This window comes from Hesperophylax consimilis, chromosome 9, assembly GCF_061612785.1.
Source record: "Hesperophylax consimilis isolate HC1 chromosome 9, BYU_Hcon_1.0, whole genome shotgun sequence".
In the NCBI taxonomy this organism is placed as follows: domain Eukaryota; kingdom Metazoa; phylum Arthropoda; class Insecta; order Trichoptera; family Limnephilidae; genus Hesperophylax; species Hesperophylax consimilis.
Genome location: NC_142844.1, coordinates 3,748,998 through 3,761,119, shown reverse-complemented (window position 1 = coordinate 3,761,119; position 12,122 = coordinate 3,748,998). Strand labels below are relative to the sequence as shown.

The following is a 12,122-nucleotide window of genomic DNA, read 5'->3' as shown; positions in this document are numbered from 1 at the left end:
CAATTTTCACATTTTGTTTCATACACCAAATACTATAGACATAAATCGTATGATATTAGTACCAATCGATAGGTCATTCTTTACACTTGCGAATGACTAACATAAATAAATTGTAAGTGTTAAATATTGTGGTTAAAAATCAACTTAACCGTAACAAGTCAACTTGTTTCAACTCTCCTCATACCGAGGTAAGATGAAACAGGGGTCGAGGAGAGTTGAAATATATGATTTTTGAGAAGTATTAAGGGCTGTAAAATAAAAATGATGATTTAATTTAAAGGTATTTATTAAAATTAAACTTTTCAAGTAGGTACAAAACAAACTGACAAAAATAAAAAACGTCAATCTGAAAAACAGTTGTGGCAAACATAAGAAAGTTCCTCATTCCTACTAATAAAAATTAAACTTTTCAAGTACAAAACAAACTAACAGAAATAAAAATATTATGAAAATAAAAAAACGTCAGTCTGAAAAGCAGTTGTGGCAAACATAAGAAAGTTACCCACTAGTGCAAGCTTCATGAGCCCAGTTGCTGCATTCCAGTAATTGCACCCACTTTTCTTTGGCTCTGCTATTTGAATATGCCTCTAAACAACAAAGGCAAAGGGATTCTTCTTCTTCTGCACTGTCTTCGTTTCCTCTTCGTTTCTTGACAACCTTGACCTTTTTAATTTTAGTTCCTGGTTTTCATCTTTTTGTTGTTTTTGTTTCTTTAAAGCAAGGTTTTTTCACCTTTTTCTTAGCCGTTCTAGCTGCTTCGATTGCAGCTAGTTCATCCTTTACGGGAGTGTCGGTTAAGACAGCGGATTTCACTTTGCATCTGTTTGTTTGATTTCCTTTCCTTGGTGGAGCTTTTGGCAAGGGTCTAAGAGTTTCAGGTGAGAATGGAATTGCTGTCACAGTAACTGAAGTATCTCGTGATGTAGATACTACAGGTATTATATCTTCAGTGTTTGAAGACATCGTGATAGTACTCGTATTAAGCATAACTTCATATATCGCCAGATCAGGTGAATTCTTATCAGAGTTTTCTGCAGACTTGGGTACGTCTTCTGTTTCGTAGCTGATTTGAGGAGGAGTAGCCGGTAAATTGAAGATTTAAAAAACGGTCTTTTCGGGATATCCAACCGTTGGAGCAGTCGCCATTTCCTTAGCTTCATAAGTCGTTTTTTTAATATGCCTGTAGAGGGAGGTATTGTTCAGGGTGTAACTCGAAGCCGCGTCACGGAGACTTTTCTGTCGCAAAGTTACTTCTTCTGCTGCGAGATCATATATTTCGAGACTCGTCATACCTCTGTCAGTCTTTCTTTTATAAAATAGGATTAATATTCTGAAACAAAATAAACAAATTAAATCAACAAAAAAAACATATTATTTTGTGCCCGTAAAATAATTAAAAAAAAATTGAAAACGAGGAGAGTTGAAACAGTCTGTTTCAAATCTCCTCAGTACGAAAAAACCTCCCATTTTTTATTTAATCCACAATCAAGAAGCAGATACACAAAAATCAATTGTACCAAACATATGTAATAAATTGTTAGTTAATGAGCTTTCGAAACACATATAACTTTAACCAAAATACAAAACCATTATCAAAATATAGGCATTGTAAAAAAACGTTAAAAACTTACTTTTGACGATTTTTGAGACACGGCACGCACAACTCCACAATCGCTCGACTAGCGGCACTGAAGCGAACTGACGAGCCAGCAGGCGGAGGTAAACGGTTGAAAAGCGACGTTGCCAATTCGCCAACGGTTTTAAGTTCGGAGAAATCGGTACTGTTTCAACTCACCTTTGTTTCAAAACCCCTCGGTCTCCCCTATGGTTGGTTCCAGCTTGAAATATAGAATTGTTTTGGACCCCGATAGGTGGCACTGTTGTCGAGATAATATACCTATATATTTTTTAACTAATTTTATTTTCTGATTTCTAATCTAAAAATACATACAACCACAAATTAAAATTTTCCTACATAGAAGACGGTCTGTGGCAGGACAACATCTTATATTATAAAATGCATCCCAAATGGTTGAGATAAATTCTATATAAAAGCTCAGCCTGCATATGTTTGTGCTCGTTAAAAAAATTTCAAAGTTTTGTTCTTATTAGTGCCAGGAGTGTTTAGAGTTGTTTAAATGGTAGAATAAGTCAGGAAAGCCCGAAGAACCGTAAAGGAACCCTTGCGCTGCTTAAGGCGAAGCTTAATGCCAAATCACTATTTTGATTAATCTTTATAACCAATTTGTGTACATTGCGAATACCAAAAATATGATTTAGATAATTTGAAGGTTTTCCTATCGTTTCGCTTGAGTAGAATACAAAAAATAAATTACTCAATAAAAAATATGAATGCAAACTACAAATTTTTTTTTTTCAATAGAAATGTATGAACGCATAAAGGAAACAACTTTAAAAAATACAGTGTTATAGCTAAGATTATTTGTGACAGTTTCACTTGATTAACTTTTTTGCTTTCTTATAAAATTATTTGCAAAATAAATTAGTTTTTTGCTTGAAATCGAACGTTTCTAGACTTCGTTTGTCAAGCGATGTTAATGTCTATTACATACGATATAAGGTATACCAAGAATATACACATGTTTGGCTTGTAGCTTCCTCTTAAGCGATGCCATACGTAGTAATGCAAAATCATGTGTTTTTGGTTTGAAAATTTGGTCGCTTAGAAATGTTTCAGATGCTTTAATTAAATACTGCGAGTAGAATACATCTTGGCCTTTGAAATAATCGAGTATTTTTTTAGATACTTAAGTCTTTTTATAAGCCCAGAAAAAAATAATGTATAAGGCCTATGAAAACTGCTTTAAAGTTCAAAATCTCCTACTTACGAACCCATTTTCGGTTATAATTTTATTGTATAGTGTGGAAAATTAAGTTATTTATAAAATGATCGAATTTTTTTAAATATTTATGCCTGAACATCCACAAAATAAAATAAAAGGCACTTTTTGGCCATATTTTTTTCTTGCATAAATCCAAAACAGGCGGATGGTGTTAAGCGGGAATTTAAACCTTATCGCTATCTACGTAAGGGTTGTTATTGATAGCGGCTCAATTTAAAATATTACCACAATATCTCTGCACCGTATTGAGATACGGAGTAGAATTAAAGTCCATGTAATGTAGTTTTTTAACAGTAACATTGTGGTATACAGTAGTGAATGGTGGAATAAGTCGGAGGCGCCCAAAAAAGACATTAGCAATATCGAAGCATTGCGGGGGATCCACTAGTACTTTATTTAGATTTTATACTTTGTATTCTGATGAAGAAACCTTTGGTTTTGAAACATGTTTGTAATTTTTATTAAAAATAATAACGGTTTAAACAAAGAGTGTTTTTTTTCTCATTTAATTAGTTCAGCTTGCGGTTTTGGAAAACAAACAATGGCCGGACGTGGATATTTAACAATATTTATGTTTTATGTAATTATAAAATAATTACAAGCGGCCGAAGTAATCACAAAATTGATTGTTTTTAAATGTTTACAAGGTGAGATTTTGTTACACGATTGAAGAAAAATGTATCCATCGAACATGTCAAGCATTCTTTCATAAAGGTAATTGTCTTCTAGTAGGGCTATTTTATTATCCTCCTCTCATATACTTTTCATTTATTTATTTTATTTGGGATACCAACAGTTCAATCAATAACATCATAATAATAATTTAGTTACAGTAAATAAACCATTTACAGGTTTCCACATAGGTATTATATACAAGTGAAAATTACATTTCAAGAAAAAAAGTTATTTAGGGGGAAATAGGGAGGGGGTAGGATGAGGAGGGATCGGTTAGGTTGAGGTATGTATAAAGGAAGTTAATAAAGTGGTGGTTGTATTAGATTGTATCTGTAGTTATTGTTATTGTAATGTATCGAGAGAGTGTCTGTGGGATTTTAAGGAGTGTGGTGCAGAGTTAAATATGTTAAATTGTGAATAGTGTGTGTTAAAAGTGTTGGACGCACGATAGATGAAAGAATTCTGCTTAGAATTAGTGTAGCATCGAGGGAGGCTAAAAATCATGTTTGATCTGGTTCGTCTGTTAGGAACTCGTATCTGTATTCGTTCTAGGAGTTCTGGGCAATCAACAATGGACCTGGCTATTTTTTGAAGAAAAATCACATCGCCCATTATTTTTAAATTCACGCCCGGCTGGGCTTTTACGTGTTATTTTCTTATTTTTTTACAAATAACATCTAAATAAACAACAAAATCAAAGTAAAATCAAAAAGAAAATATAAGACATAATAAAAGACAACCTCTTAAACAAAAACAATGTCAAAACGAAATAAAGTGGAAACTAGACACTCCACCATGCAAGATGGAAAAAGTATAATACTAGGAAAATTACAAAACTTTGGTAAGATAAACAGAGCTACGTAGTTTCCATAGTTAAATTATATTATATTTGATATTCTTCTTTCTTTCAACTATTGGCTTACGCTGATGATATCGACATAATTGCGAAAAATCCCGATGATTTACAAGACGCCTTCATAAATCTTGAAAGTTCTGCCAAAAATATGGGTCTTGTAGTAAACCAGCAGAAGACCAAATACATGGCCGTAGGATGTACCCAACAAACCCCATCTCTCGTATGTGGAAGCCAAAATTTTGAAACGGTACCAAGATTCACATACCTGGGCTCCCTGATAACAAACAATAACAACACTACAGAGGAGATCCAGAAGCGCATCGTGAATGCAAACCGCTGCTATTTCCGCCTACAAAAACAAATAAAATCCAGACTGCTTTCCAGAACCACCAAGGTATTAGTGTACAAAACACCAATTAGACCAGTGCTTACGTACGCAGCCGAGACGTGGGTTCTAACTAAGAAGAATGAGCGAGCACTGGATGTTTTTGAAAGGAAAATTTTGAGGCGCATCTTCGGACCGGTTCTAGAAAATGGATTTTGGCGCAGACGTTATAGCAATGAGCTCTATACTCTGTTTAAGGAGCTTAACGTCACAAAGTTCATAAAACTGGGAAGACTTTGGTGGATAGGTCATGTGGAGAGAATGATCGAGCATCAAGAACCAAAGTCCCTGCTGAGCTCAAGACCGATAGGGAGAAGGAGCCTGGGAAGGCCAAGGTTAAGATGGAGCGACAACGTCCTCAAAGATTTGTCTGCCTTGGAGCTTCGAAACTGGAGAGAGCTGGCGCGGGACCGAGATGAGTGGAGGAAGACTCTTGAGGAGGCCAATACCCTCCAGGGGTTGTAGAGCCAAAAGTGATGATGATGATTCTTCTTTCTGAAATAAATTGGGTAATGACTTGTTTATATTTGGTGAATGATGTGTTGAATATATCAACAACATCTTTATAGTCATTACCCAAATTTTGTATACGGCAAACGGGGGTATAGAATTGAGATTCTGCGTTGGAGTTATCACAATAGAACGGTAGATAATGCCTCGATACTTGTTAGTTTGTTGATTAATGGTTGACTATTTGTTCATAATAATAATATCACTTCTCAATACATAGTTTGTCGTCGCAGTAAAAACCAGTTTTCCGAATAAAATGTACACGGTCTTCACAAAAACATGATACTCTCACACGTCATTATTTTCTATTACTTTTCGTAAGAAATCCCTCTTTAAGTGAATGCAACCGAACTTTACTATTTAAATAGATTTTGTTCGTCACGGGAGTCACGAGTAACAAATAACCATTATTAAATACGATGCACGAGGATTATAAATGATAATGTTCAATATTAGGTAGGTACCTAGATTTACGATTAGAATTATCATTTTTATATTTCATAAAAAAAAATCCCAATCCCAACTGCTCCCAACTGTCTGGAGCCAGTTTGACTATGGCCTCCCCAATTGGGGTATGTTGATGCTGAAGGTAGGGGAAGGAGTTGGGGAAGAGGAAGGTGGGGGGAGAGTACTTGGCTATTCAGATCTGGTCACTAAACACGTCTAAAGCCATCTCAAGCCGTTTCGATTCTGAATGGTAGTCTTAAACCAGGGCATACTTAAAGTATCTTCCACTCTGGAACGTGCCGCAAATATAATATACATATATTGTTTTAAATGTATAAATAAAATTTAAACACGCACGCCAGGATTTAAACCCGCCACCTTCGGCTTGATAGTCGAGAGCCTTGCGAACCTTGAACCACGGAGGCAGTCATTTATAATGAATTAAATGAATATCGAAATCTGTGTCCTCATTTTACGATGTATTGAAAGAAATTATTATTATTGTAAATGTTGATTTAAATAATATTTCGTGAACTGTTATTAAAGTATTTCCCGAAGACCCTGTATATTTAGATACAACTTTTTGGATCCAGTATTCGGCCTTTGTTTTATAAACAGGAATCAATTCAAAATCGTCTGTTTGATTTCGATTGTTGCTTCGACAACACCAGGTACGTTACTCCGGTTACTCATCTCAATCTTTAACATGTTGTTTCGGAGAATTTGAACAATTCATCAAATTTCAAAGTTCATTTTCGGTTTCTGTGAAAGTCCTTTTCAAGTTCTGTTATTATATCATTATAGGCTAGTTGCTTGACAGAACTGAAATAATAACAGGACTTGAAAATTAACTTTGAAATTTGAAGAATTGTTCAAATTCCCCGAAACAACCCGTCCTTAACACTTTTTAAGAAATAAACTTGTTACACGTCAATAGTTACAATTAAAATAATTGCCGACTTTTCTAACATAAAAACATTTTCGCTATCGCAATGCTTGAATACAATAATTCTCATTTAATTCTATTAAAAACATATCGCTTTGTTTGATTTATGTTAATTAATGTAATATTATATATTTCAATTTTTTTAATTTAATTTTAGCCATATTTTAGTCTAATTTATTATTATTATTTTTTAATTCGTTGCATTTTCTTTTTTATTAATATGTCTCATACAATCCAGCTCGAATCTATCAATAGTTGCAGACTTTATTATTTCTGGCAGCGCATTATAATATTGTCTTCTTTTGTACATAAAAAAAAAACCATTTTGTGTATTGGCTTTGTCTTTTTTTGGCAGCCTAATTTCTTTGTAAGTTCTTGTATCGTGTTTGTGAATGTGCTTGTTGTACATAATTTTATTTGAAACAAGGTGACGTGTTCCCGGAATTGATGTGCAATATAGACATATACCATCGCGGACTTTTTTGTAGGCCTTTTGAAGATATTCAATTCCGTAGTACATTATTTTGTTGTATCTCATAAGGTTTAGCCAGCGTTTGCAATGTAAGCGCACGAAAAAATATATTTTTACGACTTGATTACAAAACATATACTTTTCTCTACTTTTTACATATAGGTATAATGCGCATGTAACTACGTCCTCCAACTAAATGCATTTATTTTTCATATACATTTATAATATTGTCTTACCTGTACCTACACTTTCTAATATCTCTCTATTGTCTACATGGTTTAAAGTGTATACAACTTTGTAATTTGTATTTTGATTTAGTTATGCATGTAAATATTCTAGTATCTGAATAGGTCTGTCTCGACACAGGTGTACCCTAGTGAGACTTAAAAAACCGTAAAAAACTTTATATTGATAGATAAATAAATAAATAAAATAAACCTTATGGAAGAATTTCTCGAAATGATAATGAAACCTCAATTAAAATCCGCTGCATAGTTTAGAAAAACTAAGCGCTGTTGTTTTATACTATTTAGAGATTATAGAAGTATTTTGGTTATAGGTTGTTTATTATTTTATTTATAAATATTATCGTGTTCAAGGTCAGCATGTTTCACTATTAGCCAATTTAGTTCCTTTATCATTTTAGTTACTATTGAAAATCTATTTCGCCCATGTATTGTTCTCATTGCTCTGTTTCGGAGAATTTGTAACTTATTTTGTTCTCTGTCATTACATAATGGCACGTATACATTTGCGAACTGAATCGCGAACCGGGCCACGAATTACGGGAAAGGAACGCAGCAACTGCAAGCGGCGTTTTCCTTTCCTATAAGTTGAGGTACAGCTTGGCAGTTCGGCTCGCGTTTGTATACGCAGCAAAAGAGAAGAATCGTTGAGCAGAAGTTAAATTGTGGAGCAAAAAGAGTTGTATAAAGTTGTACATGCACACTTGGAGTGCTCAAAATTGTTATTGGAGTATTTTCGTACTTGGGAAATAGTATAATTTAAGAAAAACAGCATTTTGTTGCAATTTATATTGTTTTGTGGTACTTTTTATGATAATTTTTCAAGAGACCAAAGGTATTTATTATTATTATTTACGATAAGTGGATTAAAAGTGCTACTTACAATAAATAATTAACTATATCACTTTCACTTGGACTGAACCAGCCCAGTACATTGAAATTGTTGTGATTTATTACTTCTGAATATACATACGAGTATTATATTGTAAGTTTTATTGTGGTTATCCCTTCACTTTCGTCTGATTCACCTTTTGGAAGGTTTGTGTCCTTTTCCTGTTAGAAAAATGTATGTACATAATGAGTAGTTGGATTGTTGCAAACGGTGTTAAGGTTTTTTAGTCTCAGTGTTGTTTGGCCGCCAGCCAAATCGATACCCCTGTCATCAATTTTATCAGTCATTAATCTAAGGTTAGGTCTCAGTTGTCCTCTTTAGTTGAATATAGGGTCACAAAATAATGACATATTATGTACTTTTTATTAAATCTTAAATATATTTTGTTACAGAAATGTTCTCACGATGGGGCGCTTTCGCGTGTGCCTTGCTGGTAATACTCGTTGCAGAAAACTCGTAAGTGTTAACTATCAAATACCAATAATAATTTTAAAAAATATTTCGCTATACCGATGCAAAAAAATGATTCTCCGATTAAAATTCGACTCAAAACGGAATAATTGATTAAAAATATTTTTTTTCATGATGTTTGCTTGCTGTCCCGTTATATTCAATGGCGTTACAATATTGGTTGTATTGAAAAAAATGCACACTTTAATTCTACACGTCCCTGATTTCTTATAATTTGTAAGTAGGTACATATTACATTCAAAACACGTTCAAAACAATCATCGTGCTTTAGTAATTTATGAACATTGTTAAACAACGGTAGTTTATAAATTTAATTCAAGAAGATAATACGTTTAGTATTATCGATAATTTTGAGGAGATTTGATTAATTTTAAATTTACTACAAAATCGCTAATTACATGATATTGTACAAAATACATTGAAACTTAACATGTCCTATGTTGTGTATTTCGTGCTTAGAACTTTGTTATAATATTTATTCGTTTCGGAAGCCTAGATCTACTATTATTCCAGTTTTATAAATGAAAAATACACATTTAAATTTAAGATAATGGTTACCCAGAAGTGTTTGAAAATTGCTGCAGTTGTTGGAGCGGCTTTAGTGTCTGTTGTCGTATTCATTGTTATTATAGTTTGTGTAATTCCTGCACAAGATGCGTGAGTAGGTTTAAAATGCATTAATGATTATAAATTTTTCTATATATTTTGCTAATATTTCACAAACTTCTTTAATCGAAACACTTGTTCCGTTAATCAAGAATAATAAATCGTTTTTCACCCATATACGGTAACTCTATAACATCACAATAAGTCGGTGACGTATTTGAACTATTTTGATCGTCCAACAACGACAAGTCTTTTTTGTGTTGGGCTTTTTTTTAGTAAATCAGTATGTCATCAAAAATTCGATGCGCGGGAGTAATTTTGAGTTTCATGCGCTTCGCTTTCAAGTCACTAGAAAGAGTTCCAAGAGCGAGAAACAATAGTCCAACACGTGCCACCATAAAATATCAAAAAAGTTACTTTAATTGCTCTTTGTGAGGAACTCTTTGTGAACATGCAAAAAAATAATTGTTTCAATTTTAAGGTTAACCGCGCAACCTGAAGATTTCATCACGTAAAAAAATAAAATATAAACGTATAAAATTGTGTATTTTTTCTTATACGGTATAGGGTCACCGATTAAATACATATATAGGGATTTTGAAATTCTAAAAACGAAAAAAATCACTATGGCCTAATCTTCAATCCACACTGTGTATGTAGGTTGTTTTTACATATTGGACAGAATTTAACCCGCGATTCCATTAATACCTTAACATTTTAGGCTGTTAACAGACCATGATCCCAATGGAGGAAATGTTAAGTTAGAGATTGGGTTAATTGAAATAAAAGAAAATTGTTTTCTTTTTAGAAATTTATAGTTTAAATTTAACATTTTTTTAATTCTAGCCCGAAACTTATCAACAGGTAGTAACAGGGCATTTCAATAATAAAAAAAACTTTTAAACCCTTTAGCCGTCTATAAGTTATATACATATAATATACTTACATCACGTATTTTTCTTCTGGTGCCCTCTCCTATCGGAATTTAGTTTGCTTTACCACCTAACTAGTTCAAAATTGAGTTTTCATTTTTCGTTTTATCCATTCTGTCCAAAAATGGAATCTTATTTTTTCTAGGTACCATACCTTTTTAATACACAAATTTTTTTCACACAATAAACTAAAAAAATGTTCATTTCATCCCGATATGATTATGGTTTGTCATGGTTTACGTAATTTTTCGAAAGGTGGTCAATCACTAAAACATATATTTTTTCATCGATTAGGTACCTCGGTGCCTACGTAAAGTGGAATTTTCAAATGCGATGTTTTTATTTATACGTATTTTAAAACCATGAATGTTTCATAAAAATGTGAAGTCTTGCATAAATGACATTACAAATTTATCGTCGGGAAAACGTATTATTTTTATAACTGAATATTATTATTCTATCAAATAAACTTATGTGTAGATTTGATTTTTTTTTTCCAAAACCGTTTATGATCCGTAAAGAATGATATTTACTAACTATTTATAGACATATTGTTACAAAAATTCTATCAAATAATAATATTGAATCAAAAGGTTCTTTGTGTTAGTGCAAATATATTGGCAAATAATACTAGGAGATTGTAAAAAAATGGCCCATTTTCACTTTTTAATAATAATGTTGGCAATCAAGATTGTAATCTTACTATTATTGCTATGCAGTATATTTTTATGTCTATCTTTTAAAAATATTTTTTTCTGTAGGTATGTGTCTATTTATTTATTTATTTATTTATTTTATTTATTTATATATACGCCCAAAAAGGCTTTTACATAGAAGTGATACGTGATGCAGTACGTATTATACAGGAGATATTGACAGTAAATAGATGTACTTAATCCATTTTAAAGAAGGTAAAAAATACACACTTGTAAAATTGTGATTACAAGTATAATGAGAAAATGTTAAAAAATATGAAGCAATATTAGTAAAACGTAAGAGTAACATAAAGAAAAAAGAAATTACAACAACACTACATATAAGGACAGATCATTAACCCATTCATGACGAAGGTGCCATATGGACCTCGAAAAAGTGTTGGACCTCAATTAGTCACATCATGCCGATATATTAAAATGGCGATGCGAAATTCAGTTTTATGTAGTCTGCAAGCATGTACGAACACGTTTGTCTTAGAGGCGCTCAGTTCGTTTGCATGTGCCGGCGTGGACAGACGTGTATAAACGGAGTTTGAAAAAAGTGCAAATTTTTCAAAATGTCAAAGCGAGTGAAGTAAGTAATCCAATAAACTTATGTGTAGATTTGATTTTTTTTTTCCAAAACCGTTTATGATCCGTAAAGAATGATATTTACTAACTATTTATAGACATATTGTTACAAAAATAATCCTTATTGTATCAAAGAGAGTACTTTGAATTGAAGGTTTTGATTTTTGGCTCCATATGGACCTTTCGGCAGATCTCACTATACATAAATTGTAATTTTTCGCAGATTTCATTGTTTTTTCGTGTTTTTTAGGGGTCTGACTGTTGAAGAAGTGATGTTACTGCTTGAAGAACAATCGGATACGAATTTGGAGGATGATGAGGTAGTGGATGTGGATGTGTATGTGGAGCCGCCAAATGAGAGTGATTTGTCCGGAGCAGATTCAGCTGATGAAGATGACGGTGGAATAATTGCCAATATTTCTCGAGCGCAATTGTTTTCTAATTGCCAAATCGTAAATCGCCGTCGACACAAAAAGGGACAAGATACGCCCGATTATGATTCAGATCAAGAGAACCCTAATCTAGAGCATTTCGG

At 32.9% G+C, this 12,122-nt stretch overlaps 1 protein-coding gene across 3 annotated transcripts in view; it reads left to right on the top strand.

Annotated features, from left to right (window-relative positions):
- Nucleotides 1–12,122, top strand: part of LOC149420795 (chitooligosaccharidolytic beta-N-acetylglucosaminidase-like) — a 60,369-nt gene that overhangs the window by 22,452 nt on the left and 25,795 nt on the right. For 2 of the 3 annotated variants that reach the window (XM_089635543.1, XM_089635542.1), the window contains exon 2: nucleotides 8,685–8,748. In XM_089635543.1, coding sequence (XP_089491669.1) covers nucleotides 8,687–8,748 — 62 coding nt within the window. In that variant the 5' untranslated portion in view covers nucleotides 8,685–8,686. Of the gene's footprint in view, nucleotides 1–6,325; nucleotides 6,409–8,684; nucleotides 8,749–12,122 lie in introns of those variants that run through there. The other variant, XM_089635541.1, reaches the window with a different exon arrangement.